Source organism: Pipistrellus hanaki (assembly GCF_964339955.1).
Source record: "Pipistrellus hanaki genome assembly, chromosome: 1".
Lineage (NCBI taxonomy): Eukaryota > Metazoa > Chordata > Mammalia > Chiroptera > Vespertilionidae > Pipistrellus > Pipistrellus hanaki.
The window spans coordinates 185071753-185097014 of NC_140503.1; the positions used below are offsets into that span (position 1 = coordinate 185071753).

At 39.6% G+C, this 25262-nt stretch overlaps 1 protein-coding gene across 2 annotated transcripts; it reads left to right on the forward strand.

Annotated features, from left to right (window-relative positions):
- The first annotated feature begins 617 nt into the window (after positions 1–617).
- GNPDA2 (glucosamine-6-phosphate deaminase 2) lies at positions 618–24871 on the forward strand. 2 transcript variants are annotated; one of them, XM_084901199.1, is made up of 8 exons: positions 618–749; positions 2899–2940; positions 4216–4374; positions 7654–7755; positions 9329–9511; positions 13714–13898; positions 15022–15196; positions 23692–24871. In XM_084901199.1, the coding sequence occupies exons 3-8, from the start codon at positions 4251–4253 to the stop codon at positions 23781–23783; spliced, it is 861 nt and encodes a 286-aa protein (XP_084757325.1). In that variant the 5' UTR covers positions 618–749; positions 2899–2940; positions 4216–4250; the 3' UTR covers positions 23784–24871. The 2 variants fall into 2 exon arrangements, with proteins under 2 accessions (XP_084757325.1, XP_084757324.1); XM_084901198.1 differs by having other exon boundaries at positions 621–737.
- Positions 24872–25262: the final 391 nt, after the last annotated feature.

The following is a 25262-nucleotide window of genomic DNA, read 5'->3' on the forward strand; positions in this document are numbered from 1 at the left end:
GGCCATACATTCCAATGTGCCATTTCTTGTTTTCCTGCAATATGTCTATATAATATCCACCTTTGACATAACTTTCTTTCACGTATTTTTCTTGATTTCAGAGAGGAAAGAAGAGGGAGAGAAAAAAAACCAAAACAAAAACCAAAACATCAATGATGAGAGAAAATCATTAATTGGCTGCCTCCTGAACACTCCTGACTGGGGATGGAGCCCGAAATCCAGTATCAAACCATAACCTCCTGGTTCATAGATCAATGCTCAACCACTGAGCTACACCGGCTGGGCTTCCCCCCTTTTTCAGACCCATTCAGCACAAGCCCAGATCCCATGAAAATCTGGGTTTACTCTTCCGGAGCTGCTTCAAGGTTTCCCATTATACACATGTTGCCTTGGGCAGCCCTTCACAAACCTAACTTTGATGAGCTCGTTGAGAAAAGGCGCTTAGCTGTCCCTGTGCTTGCAGAGTAGACGCCAACCAATTGCTCCTAGTAAAGAGATGAATCCCCATCTCCATGATGAGCAACCACCCAAGGATGCTTTTATAGGAGCCTTGTAGCCGCGCTCAGACCCCAAGGCCGCAGCTCTCCACCCGCTGGCCCAGGCCGCGCATGCGCGCCGCCGCCCCCGGCGCCTGGGGCTGCATCCGGGTCTTAAGCGCGGCGGCAGGGTCGCCCTGAGGCTGCGGGGTGCGCTGCCCGGCGGTTGCTCGCGGCGTCGGAAGCGCAGGGGAGTCGGGGGTGAGTCCGGGGGTGAGTCCGGGGCTGCGGGCCCGGAAGGGGGGCGGGGTGGGCGCACCTGGCTGGCCTCGCCCCTCCGGGGGGCTCTGCACGGGTTCGGGGACGTGGAGCCCCGGCGGACCGGGTCCCGGGGGTGGAGGTGGAGGTGGAGGTGGGATGGGGTGGGGGTCGGGTGGGATGGGGTGCAGGGGGGAGGAGGACCACCTCTGGCCTCCGGAGGGGGCTTCCCTGGGCCTCCTCCCGGCGGCTGCCTCCGGACACTTGTTAAAAACCCGTAAGTCATCCTCGCTCGCTGCTGGCCTTCGTTCCCGGAGGGCCTGGGCCCAGCGGCCACAGTGAGGGTGGGTCTGCAGGCTTGTCTGCTGCTGGGGCCCCTCTTTGGAGCTGGTACCCCGGCCCCGCACTTCTTCCCCCGGCCCCGCACCCCCCAGCCCCGCACCCCCCCGGCCCCGCACACCCCCGGCCCCGCACCCCCCCAGCCCCGCACCCCCCCAGCCCCGCACCCCCCCCAGCCCCGCACCTCCCCCCAGCCCCGCACCCCCCCCCGGCCCCGCACACCCCCGGCCCCGCACCCCCCCGGCCCCGCACCCCCCCAGCCCCGCACCCCCCCAGCCCCGCACCCCCCCCAGCCCCGCACCTCCCCCCAGCCCCGCACCCCCCCCCGGCCCCGCACACCCCCGGCCCCGCACCCCCCCGGCCCCGCACCCCCCCAGCCCCGCACCCCCCCAGCCCCGCACCCCCCCCAGCCCCGCACCTCCCCCAGCCCCGCACCCCCCCCAGCCCCGCTCCCCTCTCCCCTCTCCCATCCCCCCTTTCCCATCCCCGTCCCCCTTCCCCCCCCCTCACAGCCCCTCCCCCCCCCCAGTCCCGTACTCCTTGCCCCCCTTTCCCACTCCCCCTTCCTCTCCCTGGTGGGGAGACCTTGTCAGGTTAGGGGTAATGTGGTGTAGCAGTGTTGCCCAAACTTCTCTCAGGATGAGAATCACCTGGTGGAGTTGTTAAAATACAGATTCGGACAACTCCACCAGGTAACTCTCATCCTGAGAGAAGTTTGGGAAACACTGGACTGCAGGGAACAGCCCAGGGCGAGGATTCTGGAGGTTAACTCCAGAGAGGATCCTAGGCCCCCTGTGGAGCTCGGGAAGCTCCCCTCCAGCTCCGAAGCTGAGGCTCAGCGGCCCCTTGTCCAGGCCATGCGCAGCCCCAGTGAATCAGCACCGGAGGAAGGTGAAGGGCTCCTCCTTGATTGATTGATTGATTGATTGATTGCTGTATCTGCTGGTGCTGCCAGAGCATTGCCCAAGGCCGCAGGAGTGTGGATCTCTGAGAATTTTTTTAATTGGCCTAAATGTTGCAAGAACATCCTGCTACTGTACTCTGGGCGAGGTGATTCATTGGGAACTTTTGAGAGTGAGTTCTGAGCTCTCCAAAGAGTCTAAAAAACATACCAGCCCCTCCCTCCTTCTCCCCCCCACCCCCTAAAAAAATCCCCAAAACACCACCACCACCAAAATCAGACCAGCCTTCCTGTACCTGATCTGAGAGACTTACTGGAACCTCTTTCCGATGCAATCATCTTGTATGGTGGTTTGTTTGCCCCCCCCCCCCCCCCCCCCCAATTTAACCTAATAGTAAGAATCACCTGTGGTATTTGTATATCCAGTGAGAGGGTCCTGGGAATCTATATTTTTAACAAGAAAATGCTATTTACCTCTTAACTGTGCCAGAATTCTAGGTGATCATAATAGCTGTTATGCCAGAATTATAAATTGTTTTGGTCCTAAAGACATCTTTTAGGTTCCATATATTTATTGTAATGAAATCTACTCTCCCATTAAAGAATTTGACTTCTTGTGAATGTAAAGAGTGTGGGTACAGAATTCAGGATTGCTGCTGAAGTAGTTTCTAAATATAAAACTAAGTTAAAATTTGGAATTGTGGAAATATACAACCAAGAATTAAAATCGGGAAACTATAGTCATAGTGTAAATGTAAATCTTGACAATACAAAAATAATACAGAAATTGGGATGTAAGAATGCAATTTTTTGTGTAATAATAGTAGGTCAGTCCACATTGTCTAAAATGGAACCATATAGCTTTTAAATGACACTGCTCTTTTAATATTTCTGTTATATTGTTTCTTAACTTTATTCTTTTAGGAACTGAAATTGCTTTTTGTGAAGAAAAAATTTCCCCCAAAGGTCAGCAGTTTTTTTAGTTCATTTTGTTTTCTTTTTCTTTTGTTGAATGTAAGAAAATTTAGTGTTATGATTTTTATTAAAAATAGTGTGCCAAAACCTATATAATTTTATTAATTTATTTAATTAAAAAATGAAAAAATATCTCAAATAAAAGTATCTTTAAATACTCAAAAAATAGCATGTCTTTTATGACCCCATTATAAAAAAATATTTGTATACATTCTATTTATATATGTGCATTACATACATATCTAGAATAATAAATACCTAACAATACTAGAATTATTTAAGAGTGGTGGGATTTTGGTTGATTTTTAAAAAACTTATTTATAACTTTCTATATTGATTTAATTTTTTAAAAGTACAGGTATCATTTCTATAAGAACGTTATTTAATAAAGGGAGGTTTGTTTTTACAATACTTATAGGGAGAATTCTGGATTTTAGTAAATAATCCAAAAGTTTCTGAGTGGTCATTACTACCATTAACTTGCAATCAAGAAATGAGTTCTGTATACTGCTTTGTTTGCCTTTAGGTTTATTTTATGATAATTTATACAATATCCTTGTAGAGAGAGTGAGTACAGCGTGGTGTCTTTATTGTAACTTTGCCGTGATATGAATTCTGGCTTTGTTACTTAGTAATTGTGTGACCTTAAATTGTGCGAGTGTCTGTCCTCATCTGAGACTAGGCATTATATTTATTTTAGCAGATTGTTCTAAAGATTAGAATATACCTAGCCCATTGTCCAGAAACCAAGGTCTGTTCAAAAGAGCTATTATTATTATTTTAAAAGTACAGATTGTAAATGTACCACAGCATGGATGGACCTGGAGAACATTATACATTATGCTAAGTGAAATAAGCCATTCAAAGAAAGACAATTACCATATAATTCTATTCAAATCTGGAATTTAATGAACAAAATGAACTACCAAGGAAAGCAGAGACAGACTCAGAGAGAGCAAGCAGACAGCTCTGGGGGAAGAGGGTTGGTGTTTTTGGGAAGGGGTGAGCTAAAAATAAAAAGAAGACATCTCATGGATATGGACAACAGCGGTGGTTCTAGCAGGGGTGGAGATAGGTCTGGGTGGGGGTGAGGGTGGTGGAGTGGAAGAGGACATAGAGGGGATTAATGGTGATAGAAAAAATAAAGTACGGATTGTGTTTGTATAATACACATCTTAAGTAATGTCTTTTTTGAAGTCATCAATATGTTGCACTTCTATTTAAGTGTCTGCAAATTACTTAAAGTGTTCTAAATGGATTTTCTAGGTTTGAACTTGTCCTGGAAGCTGTGCTTCGCCATAATGAGGCTTGTAATTCTTGATAACTATGACTTGGCTAGTGAATGGGCAGCCAAATACATCTGTAATCGCATCATTCAGTTCAAACCTGGAAAGGACAGATATTTTACCCTGGGTTTACCAACAGGTAACACATAATTTTTTTCCTCCATTTTAGAAACTTAATGTTATGTGATTTAATGATTTCCTTTAATAAAGTATATTGGATTGAATCTGTGTTTATTTTCTTTCTGTAAGATAAAAAATTGCATAGTGGTATATTTTATGGCAGGATAAACACAAGCATTTGTTACATAGTTTATTGGATATAGTTCTCTGTTAAGGTTTTCTTTAAAAATAAACAAGCAATATCATTGATCTTGTGACACTCTCTTCGATATTGTAGCTTCCACAAGAGAGAGTACTGGACTTGGAATTAGAGCTGCTACATTCTTGGTTACTGCAAGACCTTTGTTCTATATCCCTAAGCCTCGGTCTCCTTACCTAGAAAGACTCTAGTATAGGGGTGTCGAACTCAATCAGAGAAGGGGCCAAAATCTAAAATCCAGCCTAAATCGCGGGCCGAATGGTTTACTGAACAGTCATAAACTGACAATGTCATAAACTGACAGCGGAGTGCAGTGATGACAGCGCGGTGCGGGCCACATTGCAAGGCCTGGCGGGCTGGATTTGGCCCGCGGGCCTTGTGTTTGACACATGTGCTCTAGTACATGAATTTGTGCATGGGTGGCCTACATTCAAGCTAGCTAACTTGGTCACTCCGTCTGAATTATGACACAGACATAAAGAGTAATTTGAGTGTGAGGACCAAAAGGCTTTAGACTCATAAATGCCAACAGTGCTAAACATATTTCTGTGTATTTAGATATACAACTTTCACTTTATTTTGGGTAGTATACCTGCTTGCTAATACATCTGCCCCAGCCCCTGTGGTTTTAAAATGTGAACATTTCTATAATTGTAAGTAACACCCTGTATTGTAATTATCCTCCAAGGAAGTATTCACTCAATATATATTTATTGAAGTGGTTTTTAGCAAGCTTGATATTTAAGGGCCTGCATGCTGTGGGCCTGACCTACTTTCCGGACTCGTTTCCACCATTCCCCTACACTGAATCGTGACCGACAAATTGGTCTGCTGTTAGTTCAAAGAATAGTCTCGAATGTGCTGGCTTTACTTCACTCATGTTATATAATGAAAACTCTGGAACCAGAGTCTCTTGAATCTCAGGCTTCACTGCCATGTGATATTTGGCAAATTCTTTAATCGTTTTAACCCAATTCTTTCCTCTTCATAATGGGAAAGATAATGCCAACTTCCCACGGTTGTGAGCTTTGCATGAGCTAATATATGAAAACATTAGCATGGCATCTGGCACATGGTAGGCATACAGATCTCATCTCTGAAACTCCTCTCCCACCCCTCCATGTTTTTGTTAATTCTCAATTACAACTTATCCCATCTTTCACTGTTGGAATGCTACTCCTTCAAGACTCAGTTGAAATGCCATTTTCTCTGATCTTTCCTCCAACAAGCAAGACTATAGTTTTCTTGGCTTTACTATAGTTCTCCAGGTTTCTTATAGGTCATTTATATTTTTCCTTGTATTATAGTTATTTTGTACTTAAACTTATCCCTTCTTTTTAGTTCTAGGATAGAAATAGTCTTTTTTTTTTTTTTTTTAATGTTTTTATTTTTTAGAGAGGAAGAGAGAGAGGGATAGAGAGATAGGAACATCGATGAGAGAAACATCATCAATGGGTTGCCTTCTGCATTGCCCCTACTGAGGATTGAACCCGCAATCCAGGCATATGCCCTGACCTGGAATCAAACCAGTGCCTTCTTGGTTCATGGGTAGTTGCGCAACCATTGAGCAACACCCAGCCAGGTTAGGATAGAAATAGTGTTAATCTTCGTTTTATCAGAATTATAATAAGCACTGCTAAATGTTAGTTATGGTAGTCAATGAGTAAAGCAAATAATAAAATGAATTTTATTTCAATACATCCTGTACCATATCTTTCAACCACTTTGATTAAAACATAGAAAATGTATGTTTTTTATTACCATTGTGACAACTTCTCACCTTTTCATTAATATATCCTTTAATTAAGGAGTGATTTCTATAACTATTCCCTCAACAATGAAAGATAGAATATGTATGCTTTTAGAAGGAAAAAGAAAAAACATACTAATTTTTTAGTCAGATTTTATATTAGTAGACTATAAATCTTTGATAAGAAATTGTAAAATTTGACCACATAAATTTTAAATTAATTGCATTTTAAAAACAATGTGTATGCTTAACTTTAAGAAAATGTAATAGTCTGATCATTGAATCTGTCTATATCATAGTTTTTATAGGCACTTCTATTCTTGTCATTCAACTGAGAGACAGTCTTTTTACTATTCTAGAATTTGTGTGTGTGTGTGTATATATCATTTTTGCCAGAGAATTCTATCATACTTATGCCTGCCACTTCAGTAGAAATTTTGTGTGCAGGTGTTTTGTTTTGTGATGATGTGAGGACCAAGATGCTTGCTCTAAGAAAGCAGGCAATCTAATCTTCCAGTTAGTAGTTGAGATGACAAACTAGAGCACATTCAGAAAACCAAGGGAAGCCATCCTCTAATGGCTAAATTCATTTACCTTTATTGTACCATATCTTTTAAGACTACCTCTTAATTTTATAAAACATGTGAAAGAATTACATTTATAAAATAAATCAGGAATTCAGATAAAGTGCCCAAAGCCAGGAACCCATTTCTTAGAAGTCATTTTACTACTATACTATTACAGTTAGCTGATAGATACTGAAGATAACACCTGATAACAAATGAGAAGCAGGAGCTAAGGTACACCTGATAACAAATGAGAAACAGCTAAGGTTTCTTACTCAATGCTGGCCAGTTTCAGAGTCTGTTTTGAAAGTAGGGACAATATTTAAATTTACCTTTCATTTTCCTTTTGATTGCTATACATGGTCAACACTTGATCCATTTATGTATCATTTATGCTAAATATCCTCTCAACTTTTTTTTCCAAAGGTAAATTAAGTTAAAAGATTCAAATATGCTCTCTAAAAGTTTCTAATCTTGGAACAATACAACATTAATTCCAAATACCTAACAACTCAAGAATAATTTTCTGAACTATAGTTTTCATTGACAGATTTCCAACTTTATTAGCAAATTCTAGTTTAGTAAAATTTCAAAGTACCTTGAAAAGAGACTAATGCAACATATTTTAATTGAATACATATAGACTAATGCAACATATTTTAATTGAATACATATTTAAAATAATAATTGTTTGCCTGATAAGAAATATAGGTTAAAGTCATTGTAAATATTTAAATTAGATGTTTATGTTATGTTAGAAAGTGTATTTTTTATCTATTTTAGGGAGTACACCATTAGGATGTTATAAAAAACTAATAGAATATCACAAGAATGGATTCCTTTCCTTTAAATATGTGAAGACCTTTAACATGGATGAATATGTAGGTAAGCTATATTATTTGAATATATTATTTGTATATATCATAATATTATATTTTAAATAAAATGATTATTTTGAGAATATTTAATATATTATTGGAAATTTTGTTTTTAATATAATATGAATATATTTCTAGAATATAATGTATAGCCTTATCATGAGGTTGGGAGTTTATTATAAAAAATCTATTTTTGCAATGAATTAATTAACCATACAATTAAATATAACAGCACAATATAGTAGAAGGAATATAGAAGTAGAAATCAGAAGATCTGTAGTCATCATGGGCTTTGCAGTGTACCAGTCTTATAACTTTGATCTAATCTCTTCACATTTCTCATTGTCTTTTGTATTTTTTCCTTAAAGCAAAGTTAAAACCAGTCTTGGGAGGAATAAATTAATATGTATGTGAAAGTTAGTAAAATAAAGGTTTTCTAAGTATATTTGTAGCTGTGATGCTTTTATAATTTATTGATTGTTAACTTCACTAGAAAGATATGTGATACATATAGATTGTTTAACATCCTAATATAATAAAACCCTAATATGTAAATCAGCCGATTGGCAGAACGACTGGTTGCTGACAAGCACTGACCACAGGGGGAGTGCCACTCAGCCAGAAGACAGGCTCATGGCTGGTGGGTGCAGCAGCGATGGTGGGACTCCTTGGGGGATGTTTACCTGCTGGCTTAGGTCCTCTTCCTAGAAAGCAGGCCTAAGCCAGCAGGTGAACATCCCCAGAGGGATCCTGGACTGCGAGAGGGTGCAGGCCAGGCTGAGGGGACCCTCTTTCCCCCATCAGTGCACTAATGTCATGCCCTGGGCCTCTAGTTTAAATATAATAAAACACTTTTAATGGTAGTCTAAGTGATACCCAAAGAACTGTTGTGATTCAATATACTTTGCAGACATATAGGAAAAATACAGGAGGAATATAGACCAACATTTTAGTTGTATGGTCAATTAATTTATGTGGATATTAACACATAAATCAGTTCTGTTAGTTAGAATTTTGCATATTTGAGCCCTAGCTGGTTTGGCTCAGTGGATAGAGTGTCAGCCTTTAAAGGGTCCCAGTCAAAAGCACATGCCAGGTTGCGGGCTTGATCCCCAGTGTGGGGCATGTAGATGAGATAATTCTGTCTCTTCATTGATGTTTCTATCTCCCTCCCCTTTCCCTTCCTCTCTAAAATCAATAAAAATATATTTTTAAAAATTTACATAAATGAGAAATGAGTATATGACTAAATGCACATGAAATAGACTTCTGTGTTTGAATTCCAGCCCTTCTGTGAGCTATGTGACTTTAAGAAAGTTATTTAACATGTCTGTGCTTCTGTTATTCATCTATAAAAAGGGAGTGATAATATTTCCATAGATATCATAAACAAATTAATTGATTTAACAAATTTATGTACAGTGGTTAAAATAATGCTTAGCGTATTTTCCACATACAAATGCTTTAAAAATATAGTATAGAAAGATTATGTATTTTAAGTAACATTTAGAGCTTAATCAAAAAAGTAAATTTTAGATTTATTTTTGAAAATAATACATTTTTATTAACTTTATATTTAGGACTTCCCAGACAGCATCCTGAAAGCTACCATTCTTACATGTGGAATAACTTTTTTAAGCATATTGATATAGATCCTAATAATGCTCATATCCTTGATGGGAATGCTGCAGATTTACAAGCAGAATGTGATGCATTTGAAGATAAAATAAAAGAAGCTGGAGGAATTGATCTTTTTGTTGGAGGTATGTAAAACATTTTGTCATTAATCACTTGTTAATATTTTGGTTAGGTGCTATGAATTACAAAAATAAATCTTATCATTGTGTAGGTGTAAAGAACAATTTTGTCTATAATACACATTTATTCATCTACTGATTTCTGTTTTACTTTATTTTCATCATCTTAAGTTTGCAATTTGAAATTATTTAAATTTAAATTACATCTTGAGAAATAGGTCCCAATCCCTGCCAAATTCTTCTAATTACCTTCTCAGAATTAACAGCATACTACATCTTATGAAACAAGGGATGTGCTTCTTTTTCTAAATGATATTCTTATCCTATTTCTTTCATTGCAACCCAGTTTTCTTATCTTATTAAAAGGTTAAATCTCTAAAAATTTGCATGTGGAACAGGTGCATTTTAGCATTTCTGTACTAAATTATTTTATCTCACTAAGAAATCAATTAAGGATGATATAAAATTTTATTTATCAGCAGCCTTTAGTTAATATGAATTAACCAATATAACATATATATATATAAAAGCCTAAGTGGCTGTTTGACCATCTCCTATGACAAGCACTGACCATTAGGGGGTAGATTCTCAATGCAGAGGCATGGAAACATGGAACAGACTGATGAATCTTGGAGGGGAGAGTGGTTGGCTAATGGGGGAGGGTAAAAGAGATTAACCACAGATCTTATATGCGTACTAGAGGCCCGGTGCATGGATTTGTGCACCAGTAGGGTCCCTTGGCCTGGCCTGTGGGGATTGGGCAGAAACCGGTCTATTGCACAGATTGGTGCATATGTGGGGTCCCTTGGCCTGGCCTGTGCCCTTTTGCAATCCAGGTCCCCTCATGGGATGTCGGACTGCCAGTTTCAGCCCGATCCCCACACTAGGTCCGTGCATTGGGCCTCTAGTTATCTTAATAAATTACAAAGTGAATAAATGTTGAATTGATGTAATTCCTCTTGAAATTTATGTCTTTATGTGTATGTCTTTGTGCATAATTATCATTAAAAATAGGTGAAGAGTTTCTTCCTTTGTAATGACAACATAGTTTTCTGTCATCAATATTTACCATTAAAACAGTATGTAACATTATAATACCATTAACTACACTGATACTAAAATAGTTTTTTGGCAGACTCTTTAGTATTCAACTAAACATACTAAGTAGTGCACTCCCCAGGTGTTCTATAGATTTTCTAAAATCCATACCAAAATCTAGTATAATTACTGTAATATAGCATACCTAAACTGTTTATCTTAGTTACATATAGAAATTTTCACTCGTCGTCTACTGTTATACAAAAAGGCATGTAGTTACTAGAGATTCATTATTTAAAATGTCTGCATGAAGAATATCTTCTTTTTTTTTTTTTTTCTTTCTCATTGAGGACTTTTTTTCCTATTCATTGAATTTGCAGAGAATCCATGCAGCAAATCCCTTAGGGACTCATTGCCAGGAATTTACTGGGGAAAAAACTGATAACTCTTTGACTCCAGTTCATCTTTTTGCCTGCTTTTCAGAAAGCATCAATAGCTTAATGTAATATTTAAGGTTGAATCTCTCTTACCAAAGATTTCTGGTAAAATTTTCTTCTTTCCCCATAGCTTTCAATTACCTCTTATTTCTTTTTAGCTCAAGTTTTTTGGTGCATTTCCTCACTATAAGCCACCTTACCCATTGAAACAAATGGTGAATAAATTATAATTATTTATCACTGATTTTTACTACTGAAAATAACTTTGCTTTGTTTTCTTAACCAATCTTTATCTTAAGCTTTCTGTAGTAATTCTCCCTCCACAAGAAAATTTAAGAGAATTTTCTTGCCTCTTCCATTAACAGCTTCATTTGTAGTCATGTGATGGCCCAGAGTCTGAGAGTCTCTGTTTACTCTCTGTTTAGGGAATGAAGAGTTAGCTTATTGCATTTTCTTTGAACTTTTTACCATTTGGGATACTCTGTTATTGGATGTGTACTCATGAAAGAATCTCATTTGATTTTTTACCTTTGTTGATCTAGGTTTGTTATCATTAGATTTTCTCAAAAATGAGGCTTGGTATCTGGGTTTTACCACTAACCCTTCTTTTGTTCCAGGGTTTGTTTAAGGTAGAAGAGAGATCAATGGCACTGAGCCAAATGGGATCAAAATATCAGCTTTATTAAAGGTAAAGTTGGATTAGAGATCGCAGGTTGTACTTGAGGCCAAAATGGGGAGTTTAAGTATTTTGACCCACATTGCTCACTCCTGGGGAATGCAGCAGAAGTTCCCTTGCCCACTGAGGAAAAGAAAAAGGAGGAAAAGTACTCTCAGAAGTTCTCATTCTTCATCTGATGACAAAAATGTTGAGAAAAAAAATATGGTATATCGTGCCATCTCTGATCCACTCTAGCAATAAAATACACAAACATGGAATTTTATAAATACACTCCAAAACCATTATGAACTTTAAAATCATCTTAAGATTATTATTATTTTTTTTTTTTTAAGAAAAAAAGAAGACAGTGGGGAAAACCTTAACACTTTGGTTACATGATTAGATATTTAGTTAGCAAGAAACATAATTTACTGAGACCAAAAGTGAATTAATTGGAATGATTCTGGACTGGATAGAAGGGTTATAAAAAAAACACAAAAAACCAACAACCCAAGTCTTTGGAAGAACAAGAAGCAGGAGCTTCAGATCTCCGAAGCAGGAACTCTTCAACTCTTTCCTGCAGTGCTTTCATCAGGTGCCTCAGCTCTGATGCCTTTTTTCTTTCTGTATCCCTGGCCACGTTTCAGATTTTCTGGATAGAATTTCCACTTGTTTCAGGTTGGGACATCCACTTATCCCTAGACCATAATCATTCTGAATAAGAGACATATAAGTATTATGATTGTTTTAGCCCCTGTTGTGAGCAGAGCAGGGTGGAAGAGGGAGAAACTCAGCATATCAAAAAATAGCAACCATCCACTCAGTTAGCCTCCTGTGCGCCTTGTTCTTAATGGTAAGACACAGTAATGAAGAAAGACATACAGGATGGGACAAACGTAGGTTTACAGTGGTATGTGAAACTGTTTATTCTGTATTAATTATTGTATGATTTTCCATACAAATAACTGTAAACCTGCTTCTGCTTCACCCTGTACAATCCAGGCTGAGGTTTTAGAGATGTTTCATAAAGGTTCTGATATTTTAGTTTCAATTTAAAAACTGAATAGGAATTTGCCATGGTTTTTAGATTTCATAATTATTTTTAAGAAAGTTTTATAAAGCTTTGTAAAACATTATGAACATTTAAAAAATACAATTTCATATTAGCAAGTTCAATTTCTGATAGTTATTCATGGTCAGTAAAGGATTGTATTGACCCTTTTCCATCATGAACAATTGCTGATCATTTCAGTTTAACTATACATGTTTGTATGACCCAAACCGTCAGTGAGACCACTAGCGTTGATCTTGGAGGACACTAGAGGCCCGGCGCACAAAATTTGTGCACAGGTGAGGTCCCTAGGCCTGGCTGGCAATCGGGGTCTATCTTCCCTGGCTGCTGGCAGCTGGCCCCACCCATAACCCCCGCCGCTACTGGTTGCCTTGTGTGGGGCGACTGGCTGGGCAATTGGGCACCTGCATCTGCTGCCACCCACCCCCAGTTCCGGTTCCCCATTGGGTGATCAGAGCCTGCTGGCGGGGGGAGGGACAGAGAGGTTGGCTGTTTCCATCAGCTCGCTGGCCCTGCCCCCCCCCAGCTCTCCGAAGGGTGACCAGAAGGGTTATCAGGGCCCCTGGGCCACCTGCGTCTACCACCACCCAACCCCGGTTCCTTGTTCCCCATTGGGCGACTGGGGCCTGCAGGCTGGGGGCAGCTCCTGAGATGAGCATCTTCCCCCTGATGGTCAGTGCACGTCATAGCCAACCAGTCATTCCGCCATCAATTCAGTTTGCATGTTACGCTTTTATATATATATATATATATATAGGTACTTAATTTTACTGTTATTGGAATAATGCTAGTTTATTGCTAAGCATATGAAAAACATTTGAAGTTTTTGAATCAAATACAGGGACAAATATTTTAATGCAGCATTAGAAATTCAGCTATCAAATAAACAAGGTAAGTGTGATTATAACTGTTTATTGCTCTTAAAGGCATGTTGAATTTTGAGAGCCTTATTTACTTATCTCTATATGCGTGTGTGTGTGTGTATGTGTATTTCTTTTAAAAGGAATTGGTCCAGATGGTCATATTGCTTTCAATGAGCCAGGATCCAGTTTAGTATCAAGGACAAGATTAAAGACCCTAGCAATGGACACCATATTGGCAAATGCAAAATATTTTGATGGAGATTTATCAAAGGTGCCAACCATGGCTCTAACAGTTGGTGTGGGGACAGTGATGGATGCTAGAGAAGTAAGAATTAAATGTTCTTTAATGTTGTTTTCTTTGGTATCAATAGTTAATGAAGGAATTATGGTGCCAAATTAGTGATATTTTTGTTGCATCCTGTTCACATTTTTATTGTTTTCTAGCTTTCAGTAACTTCGGTCAGTCTCATTGCCATATTTAGAATTCAACTAAATTCTTTTTTTTCCTCCTCTTTATTGAATTTATAGGGTTGGCATTGGTTAACAAAATTATACTATAATAGTATAGGTTTCAGGTGCACAATTCAACACATCATGTATATACGGCACTGTGTATTCACCACCCCCAGTCAAGTCTCCTTCACCCCCATTTGTCCCCCCCATACTGTCTTCTATCTTTCCTCCCCTCCTTCCCCCTGACAGTCACTACACTGTCATTCATGCCCGTAAGGTTTTTTTTCTTGTTTGTCTCTATCCTTTCACCCTCCCTACTCAACTTCCCCTGGCCCCATGACCCCAACAGCTGTCAGCCTCTCTTATTTATGAGTTTGTCTGTAATGTGTGTTTTAGTTCATTTTGTTCACTTTATGAGTGAAATCACATGGTACTTGTCTTTCTCTGACTTTAAACCTGATTTTCTTTCAAGACACCTTTGGATAGCACATGTACAATGAAACAGTCTTCAGGCTTCTTGCTCTAGATTAGTTTTCCAAAGTAATATTTATTGTTTATCTGGAATAGAACAATTTGGTATATCATTCCTGATTATATCAATTCCTCGTTGACCTGTAATTCTGCTTTTGTAAAACAGCCCTTTTGTTTTCTCCCAGGTTTTCTGCACTTCAGCCTTTTATGCTCATCAGTATTTAATGTTAATAATCATAGGTATTAAGATATATTCAGTAATACTTTATAAATAGCAAGATGCTATTTTACCTGTTAAACCAGGAGATACACTTTGTGCTCACCTTTTACTTTAAAAAAATAGAAATACCTTGTACTATGAAGAAATATGGAGATGTTTATTTTTATTTTACCCTCAAAGGAATATTGGTGCTAAAGTCTTTCTTAAAAATAATAATAATAATAATAATAATAATAATAATAATAATGCCTCTCAGTCATGTGGAATATTTTAAGAATTAATAGTAATGTTCACGATTTTTCAGGTCATGATCCTCATAACAGGCGCCCACAAGGCATTTGCTCTCTACAAAGCCATAGAGGAAGGAGTCAATCACATGTGGACTGTTTCTGCTTTCCAGCAGCATCCCCGCACTATTTTTGTGTGTGATGAAGATGCTACCTTAGAATTAAGAGTTAAAACTGTGAAATACTTTAAAGGTGAGCATTTACATTTACAAAGCAACATGTGAGAATGTTCTGTTGTAGATGACTGTTAAAATTTATTGTGATTGTAGCGTTACATCCTGCACTGTGGCCTGTTAAAAACTGGCATGTGCTAACCCAGTGGCCAGTTCTTCCAAGGAATAGAAATGCTATTCAAAGAATATCTCACGTTATGTAATAGCTTTCCAATAATTTACTATTTTTTTTTCCTTGAAGAGAATCTCAAATCTTTATTTTCAATAAATAAGATTTTTTTGAAATGCAAATTTAATAAAAATGTTACTTTCATATTGAATATACAAAGGAAATATATAATAGTTGATATGTTGTAATAGATACTTACCAGGTCATTAGTATATTAGCTGGGGTGTTGCTCTGGAGACAGGGCAGAAGTGAGAAGGCGCCTGGAAGAGGCGGGACCGTCCTTGCAGGGGAGGGCAGGCATGAGAGCCCATAGCCCCCCCCTCCCTAGTCCTCCTCCACCTACCACTAGCACTCTGAGTGCCCTGCCCACCTGCCAGGGGAAGGAGTACAGCTCAGCAGGTGGGAGGCTTCTAAGCTCTTCTCTGGCACCATGATGGGGCAGAGCCACTGCCTTGCTCCAGAGACAGATGGGGCAGAAACAAGAGGCGCCCAGAGAAGGTGGGACGAGCCAGAGGCCACTCCAGGGACTGAGAGCGGGGCTTGAAGTGGCCAGAGAAGGCCAGAGGGTTTGGTTGCTGGGCCAGGCGCACTGGAGTGGACAGGTTCGCGTGTCAAGGCAGGGCTGCAGGTGGGTGGGCAGCCCCGGGCGATTTTGAATCACAAGCTGGGCTCCTAGTATATTTATTTGTGTGTGTGTGTGTGTGTGTGCGCACGCGCGCACGCGCACGCGAGCGTTTTCTGATTTATTTATTTATTTTTATCTCATCTCCCTCCCCAGGCTATGTTTAGAATCTAATCAGCAAGTAAGATGGGCTGCCCACTGTCTCATTTAATCTTTACAATTTCAAACACATTACTCTTTCATATTAAAAGTTATAATGGTTAAATATTAAACAGTATGACATAAACTCCACAAGTTAGCAAGAGCTTGATTGCTCAGATTTCTGTATGTGTATTTCCTCTTGTTTCTTCCTGCAGTCTAGTTCAGCAATTCTTAAACCTTACCATACCAGGTTTTATTTATAAACCCACATATGCTTGATGTAATAGGTAATTAGATTTTTCCAGGGAAATTTTGAGTACACTCAGTTTAGAACCATTCCCTGCTTTTCCAATTCCATATATAAATTCACATAAACAAGCTCCATAAACAGGTATACTCTTTTTTTTTTTTTTTTTTTATTGATTTCAGAGAGGAAGGGGGAGAGGGAGAGAGAAACATCAATAAGTGAGAATCATTGATCTGCTGTCTTCTGCATACCCACTATTGGGGATTGAGCCCACAACCAGGGCATGTGCCCTGGACCAGAATCAAACCTGGGACTCTTCAGTCCTTAGATCAATGCTCTATCCATTGAGCCAAAGCAGCTAAATAGGTACTCTTTATAAAGCACCTGTATTTATATAGCTGCTATGAAAATATTATTTAATTGGTCATACATGTAGGTGAATTATCCATAAAGAACACAGCTTCTGTAGCTTCGGGTACAGAACATGTACACTGTGTTCTAGTAAAAAGCCTGTTCAGATTGGCCAGGGTCAGAGAGGCGGTCTATTAAAAAAAGAACTGGTGTTGCCTCGGAAGTGGGGGTAGTCTTATACAGCGAATGTAAGCCTAAACCTATGTTTTAACTGTAAAATTAGGGGGTCATCTTATACGCCGGAAAATACAGTAGTCTACTTTTTAAAACAAAAGTTTGATCATGTGGATATAGTTTTGTAATTTGAACTTATCTGTTAAGTTTTTCTATTTTACTAAAAATTCTTGAAAAGTATTTCTAATCCTATATAATAGAGGTAATATGCAAATTGACCATCACTCCAACACGCAATTGGTCACCCCCATGTGGTCAAAGATGGCCACCACAAGATGGCCAGCAAGGGAGGACAGTTGTGAGCCATCAGGCCAGCAGGAGAGGGCAATTAGGGGTGACCAGGCCTGCAGGGGAGGGCAGTTAGGGGTTACCGGGCCTGCACAGGTTGGCAGTTGGCAGGAACCAGCCCTGCAGGGGAGGGCAGTAGGAGGGGGAGGGTTGCCAGGGAGGGGAGTTGGTGACGATCATGCCTACAGGGGAGGGCAGTTGGGGTTGACCAGGTTTGCAGGGGAGGACAGTTAGTGGTGACCAGGCCTGCAGGGGAGGGCAGTTAGGGGTGAGGGGATGGCAAGGGTGGGCAGTTAAGGGCAATCAGGTTGGCAGGGGAGTGGTTAGGGGGTGATCAGGCTGGCAGGTAGAAGCGGTTAAGGGCAATCAGGTAGGCAGTGCCTGGGAGCCAGCAGTCCTGGATTGTGAGAGGGATATCGGCTGCCCATATATTATAGATCCGATCCTGGTGTGATTGAGTCTAAATGGGCAGTCGGACATCCCTTGAGGGGACCCAGATTGGAGAAGGTACAGACTGGACTGAGGGCTCCCCCCCCACACACACACACACAGACACGAATTTTGTGCACTGTGCCTCTAGTATATATATATATATGGCTAATATGCAAGTTATCTGCTTGGGAGTGGGAGTTTGATCACTATGATGTGTGCTGACCACCAGGGGGCAGTGCAGAACATGTTCAGAAGTGGCTGCAGGGTGCTGAGGGAGCGAAGGAAGGAGGGGGTAGGGAGGCCAGGCCTAGGGATCCTATCCTGCACAAATTGCATGCACCAGGCCTCTAGTGGCTATGTAATAGTCAACTAGACAGAATTTGCTCAAGTATTTCCTTAGTGTTAAACACTTAAATTATTTCCAGTCATTTATTTTTATCAGATAAATTACTAGTTTTTTACCAAGCTATAAATATATAAACTGGAAAATTGTTAGCTTCTTAGTAACCTATATAATAAAAGGGTGATATGCAAATTGTGCCCTTGGGAATTCTACCAACCTTGAGTTGAACTGCTCGCTATGACGTGTGCTGACCAACAGGGGGCAGTGCAGAACAAAGGATGGCCTCAGCTGGCAGCCAGGGGAAAGCAGGCTCCAGCCAGCAGCTGGGGGAAGGCAGGCCCCAGTCCACAGCTGGTAGCAGGAGAAAGGAAGGCCCCATTTGGCCCTGATCGCTGGCCAGGCCTAGGGACACTACCAGTGCACAAACTTCATGCAGTGGGCCCTTAGTTTGACAAAAGCAGAAAATATGAGATGAGTTGTGAATAAGACAGAGCTCTTGGATGGAGTCTTACCCTCATAGTTCCATGTAACCCTTCAGAGTTCATCATAAATGTCAGATTACTTGATAAAATTAATAGATTATCCACAGATTTTAATGATAAAGGAGAATCATTTAACATTGCCATTTTTCTAGTACCAGCAATCCCCAGATAAACCTCTTTACTTGTCAATTTGTTATCAAAGTTTTTACATTTTAGTGAAGTAAATATTTAATAATAATTGCCATACCTAGACGACCAGGTTCTATTCTAATCACATTACACTGATTGATTTACATCTCACTATTCTGTGAAGTGGGTACTCGTTAAATCACTTACCCAAGTCACACAGGTCATATGTGGGTGAGCTGGGTAACGGAAATCAGACTTATCTGCAGTCTGGGCTTCAGTCCACTGTTATACTGCCTTAAAGAAGAGTAAACTCTGGCTATGGTATGGTATAAATTATATTGCTTCCAAAAAGGTATAGACATAAGTGAAAGATAATTTAAAACAGAAGTATAGGATTATATATATTTTAGTTCTTTCAGTTCACCTATCCAGATTCTAAGCTTTTCTGAAACATGTTGAAGTGTATAGGCAGTCCTTGGGTTTTGTTGGAGATCCATTCCTACCCTACGGTGCGACTTAAAACAACTTTTGCCATAAGTCAGAACCCACCTACATAAGCACCTATGTCACTCACATGGAGCACATGCACAGCAGTAATGAAGTGAAACAGTAAAAATAAATAAATAAATAAAGATAACAATTCCTGACCTTTACTAGTGGTACAATAAAAAACAAAACAAAAAACATAAAGCACATATGTATTTACGTTGAAATGACTGAACTTTTTTTTTAATACTGTAAATGGGAGATGGCGATGTAACCATGAAACGACATAAGTCGAGTCCGACGTAACCTGAGGACTGCCTGTAGAACTGTGGATGAGAGAACTGCTGCCTTGCCTCTTTGAGGACACTCTCATTTCCCCTTGGAGCTGTACATAGCCGAAGAGGTTCAGGAGATCAGCTTCGATCAGCTTTCTCCTCAATATGGAGAAAAGTGGAATTGAGACATTGTTCTGGGCTGTATATAGACCTCATCTTACAATAGGTGTTTTGATATAGGGTAGAATAATTGTTATTCATGAACTTGGACATATAATAAATGTAACTTATATCTGCCTTATCCTCATTGAGTTACTGTATATATACTGGAGGATATGAATCCTGTTATTTCTGATTTTTCAAATTCCCTTCACATCACTACCCTTTCTTCTGCCATCACCTAAAACTAGAACAGGACTCTTAAAGGGTTTGATTATTTAGCTCCTGAAGAAAATGTAGATTAATACATTTAAACAGTAAGAATCATCAGTAAAGTTTATTTTATTTTTTTAAAATATATTTTATTGATTTTGTACAGAGAGGAAAGGGAGAGAGATAGAGTTAGAAACATCAATGAGAGAGAGTCATCGATCAGCTGCCTCTTGCACACCCCCTACTGGGGATAATGCCCGCAGCTAAGGTACATGCCCTTGACCGGAATCGAACCCGGGACCTTTCAGTCCCCAAGCCGAAGCTCTATCCATTGAGCCAAACCGATCTCGGCTCATCAGCAAAGTTTACTTTAATATATTCCTTTTGAAAGATAAAAGTATATCACAGGAAAACATTTTAGAACTTAATTTTTTTTACTTTTTAAAATAAAATTGTTTTATTTGCTTGAGGTAATGTTTTTAAGACATTACTAATGAACTTTTCCCTTTCTGTTTTATATTTTAAAAAGCTAATTATCACCAGCTCATTAAACCTTCCACTTTTTTATTTTTAAAAAATATATTTTTATTGATTTCAGAGAGGAAGGTTAGAGAGCATCAGTGATGAGAGAGAATCATTGATTGGCTTTCTCCTGCACGATCCATACTGGACATCAAGCTCACAACCCAGGCACGTGCCCTGACTGGCAATTGAACTGGTGACCTACCTCTTGGTTCATAGGTCGATGTTTAACCACTTATTTATTTTTTTTTAATATATTTTATTGATTTTTGTACAGAGAGGAAGGGAGAGAGATAGAAACATGGATGAGAGTCATCGATCAGCTGCCTCTTGCTCACCCCCCACCGGGGATATGCCCGCAACCAAGGCACATGCCCTTGACCGGAATCGAACCCGGGACCCTTCAGTCCCCAAGCCGACGCTCTATCCATTGAGCCAAACTGGTTTCGGCTCAACCACTTATTTTTAAGAGCAGTTTACTGATTTTGATTTCTAAAGAAAGGAGAGGGAGAATATCCAGGTGAGAGCATAACATCAATTGGTGGCTGCCTCCTGCTTGCCCTCTACTGGAGATTGAGCCCACAACCCAGGCATATGCCCTGACTGGGAATGGAATCCACAACCTTTTGGTGCACAGGAAGATGCCCACTGAGCCACACCAGCCAGGGCCTTCGTAGACTTTTAAAAATAAATGTTTATTGTGCTTCCACTATGTGCAATGACCTTTATAGGCGCAGGACTTAGGACAGCGAATATATGATCCTGGACCTAGTTTCCAGTTGGAAACATGGTAGAAAATACTATTTTCTAAGAATGAAAGTTGCTTTCAGGAAAGTGAAGTGGCATGAATAGTTTGACATTTGGGCTAAGACCTAATAAATAAAAAGGAGACAGTCAGACTTCACTCAAGGAGAAGAGCAACCAGGCTGAGTCAAGTATACAAATCCTGCACTGGAACCGAGGTTAGCTTTTCTGCCGTAACAGCAACAAACCTAGGGATGAGTACAGCATAAAAATGGGAAAGTGAGAGGGCATGAGGTCAGATGGATAAAGACAACAGAATAAAATCCAATTTTGCAAGTGGCCAGAGCAATTGGAGAATTTTAAATAGGGAAATGGTACAATCCAGTTTGTTTTAGAAAGGCTGTGCAGAAACTATTATGGGATGGGGTAAATGAGTCAAAGTAGGTAATTGTAAGTAATTGATTTAGGTTTGAAGAGTGGTTTCAACTAGGGTAGTAGTGGGGAGATACACTATGGTTAATCTATCTTATAGAAGCCCAGCGACCGTAACAGTGGAACAACCAGAACAACTGGTTGCTATGACACACACTGACCACCAGCGGGGCAGATGCTCAACTCGGGAGCTACCCCCGGTGGTCAGTGCATTCCCACAGCAAGAGCACCACTTAGCCAGAAGCCGGGTCCATGGCTGGCTAGCACAGCAGCTGTGGCAGGAGCCTCTCCTGCCTCTGCAGCAGTGCTAGGGAGTGGTGATCCAAGTGGTAGGCGGGCACTTAGGAGCAAGGAGTCCCAGATTGAGTGAGGGTGCAGGCTGGGCTGAGGGGACTTCCCCCTCCCCCCCCCCTTGCATGAATTACGTGCATGGAGCCTCTAGTTGGATATATATTTTGAAAGAACAGACAGCCCCTCACTTTGACTCTACAATGGTGCAAGAAGATATGCATTCAGGAGAAATTATACCCTGAGTTTTGATCTTGTTCTGGGATACTGATAGTAAAATACTCTTGTGATACAGGGCAGCCCAGTCTGCCATGTGATCATGAGGGTAAACAATCCAGAGAGTATTTTAAGTGCATTTTCAATTTAAAATATTTTCAACTTAAAGGTTTAGTAAGGGGTAATCCCATCATAAGTCAAAGAGCATCTAGCGCAAACTGCTGAATTTAAAGAGAGAAAAACTAGACTGCAGTGGTCTGGCTATAGCAGCTCATTGGAGTGGAACACCATATACCAGACTTTCAAAATGGTTCGCAAGGGAACACATGTGTCTGGACCTCGTTAAATTTAAGCTGCTGATTAGACACTGAAGTAGGCTGTTTAGCAGGTATCATTCTGTTCTCTTGAGATGAGCTAATGAATGTCCTGTCTTCTCTCCTTTTAAGACTCTTTACTTCTGGTTTTTCTCATAATACACGAACACTTCAGTGTTCTTTGCATGTCCCTCTTTGCTTATTTCTTAAAAGCAGATCATCCGCACAGTTTAGATTTTAGAGTGCTTTTGCAGCTTTTTGAACAAGAACCATCTACTTACTAACCAAGAAGTGTCCTGTCTCCCCTGTCCAATAACACCATTTCCTGAGAAAATTGCATTGAAACCCTTTCCCCTGCCTTTGTTTTTATTGGAAAATTTAATTCATGTCTTTAACTTACAAAATATAAAATCTTTAGTTCACTAATTGGGACAATTTTTTTGTTTGTTTGTTTCCCCCAAAGAAATAGAGTAAGTGTGTATTAAGACATTAGTAACTGGGAAATATTTTCCAAGAAGCTTTAAGAAGGAAGAATTCACAAGCACACCAATTGTAAGATGGAATTTACATCTACTTGGAAATTAGCGTCTAATATAGGTTCTCTTCTGCATTGTTTTAGTAACCCCTCCTCCCCCTGATGTGGCTTCTGATCAACTCCTATTGTAAATATACATGTCAAAACAATGGAAATTAATTTGCTAGATTAATATACAGTATTCTACTGAGGAATTAAAGCTACCCTAGCAAAAACAGTTCTGAGCTTTTCATTGGACTCTGGTAAAGGAAATGAGCGAGGATTTAACTCCACTCTTACATCTATAATAATAAAAGAGTAATATGCTAATTGGTCCGGACACCTTCCTGATGAAGCCCGGACTGGAGGGAAGCCAGCCTGGGTCCTGGGTACCTGCAGGTGGCCCGAGGGAAGCCAGCCTGGGTCCTGGGTACCTGCAGGTGGCCCGAGGGAAGCCAGCCCGGGTCCTGGGTACCTGCAGGTGGCTGGAGGAGGGAAGCCCCAGTCCCAGGTGCCAGAAGGAAGCTAGTGCCGGCTGCCGGGGAAAGGAAGACCTACTCTGCACGAATGTTCGTGCATCAGGCCTCTGATGTAATTAAAATGTATTAACCAAGTCAGTATTAAAATCTGTCATTTTGTCATACTGAAGCTCTGAACACAAGAACTGCTCCTACTTCTGGTTACTGCAAAATAAATTGTATAAATTCTATACCTACATTCGTAAGTATTATAAATTGGTATTTAGTAGGTAGGTTAAACATTTCAAAATGTCTCTATTTGTATTTTTAAAATAAATTATTTTTATATCAGATGGAAACCTATATACTTATTTTATCTTATAAAATATTTTTTCTAATGTAAATGAGATATAGTTCAAGATTTAAAATATTAGAACTGTGCTTTTTTCTTTAAGGTTTAATGCACGTGCACAATAAACTTGTGGAACCACTGTACAGTATGAAAGAAGGAACTGAAGGAGATTGGAGCAAAATTCTGCTTGAATAAACAACTTCTATAACATACATTTGCAGCTATGCAATATGATAAAACACGAGTTTTTAAAGATTGTCACTTTTCAAGTCCAATATCTATGTTAAACATTCCATATATAGAATGTGTCTATTTTATACTCGGGTTAGAAGTAGTTGCGTCTCATAATTAATCAGCTATTTATTTGAAGTCCAGAAGCCACATAGCCACTCTATAAAACAGCACAGAAATGAAATGTCTGTTTTAAACATTTAAAAAGTCTCTTAAAAAATATTTCTATTGATTTCAGAGAGGAAGGGACAGGGAGAGATAAAAACATCAATGATGAGAATCATTGACTTCCTCCTGCATGTTCCACACTGGGAATCAAGTCTGCAACCCAGGCATGTGCCTTGACCTGGAATTGAACCCTGAACTCCACATTACTCAACCACTGAGCCACTCCAGCTAGCCTAAAATGTCTTTTTAAAGGTGAAGATTTTGTACATAAGTATACATTCATATGACTCCAGTGGCATTGTTAGATTTTATTTTTTGATCACATGAAGACACAACTATCACTGCAAACCTTTACTTGTGAATGCTCTCTTACATGTCTGCGCATTACACAAGCTTTCTGCACGTGGTTGCCTTAGTCATCTTCCTGCAGTAGCACCTGGACATCCCAAGTCCTGCTATACATTGTAGGTACAGAAACCTGAAGAGAAGACAGTGCCTAAAAGTACATATACGCCCTTCTGGAAAGTATGTACAAGAGCATGATTTTTGTGCACCTTTTTTACAAATGTGCTCTTGTTTTTATTTAATGACTTGGGTTCATGCTTTTACTGTAAGTATTTGGGTAATTATGAGCTTTATACCTACACTAACACACTTAAGGAAATTATTTTAAAGAGCATTTTCTGATTGTTAAACTTCATAAATGATTAGCTTTATTCCTTACATATGTCTAAAAGGATAATATAATGAAGTATATGTATATATGTGTAAGTAATTATTGTAAACTATTTTAAATTGCCATAAAAACTTACATCATTAAACTGCAAATAAAAGAAAATTATTTTCTATCTTTAATTCTAATAAAGCTTATAATAAACAAATTTAAGTTACTAGTATCTATATTTTATTTCCAGAAGTGAAATTAAACACACGCATCTGAGAGATTCCAACAATTAATAGTGGCTATTGAGCCTGCATTTAACTTTTTGTTACCATCATGCAATTAGGAGATTTAAGTTAAAAGACAATAAGTCTGCCCATTATTTCTTAATCTTGCTCCTTTTCCTCTGAATAGTTTGCACGTTATAAGCCCATCCAGTAAAAGCAGCATTATTTATGTAACCGCTTAATCACCTTTGTGATTGACATATGTTTATAGTGAAGTTCCTAAAAAACTTAAATAGCAAATAAATTAGAAGTTAAATAAAAATAAATAAAACTATTAGGATAAAATATACTGCTTTAATTCCATAATGGATTTAAATGATGAAGCTG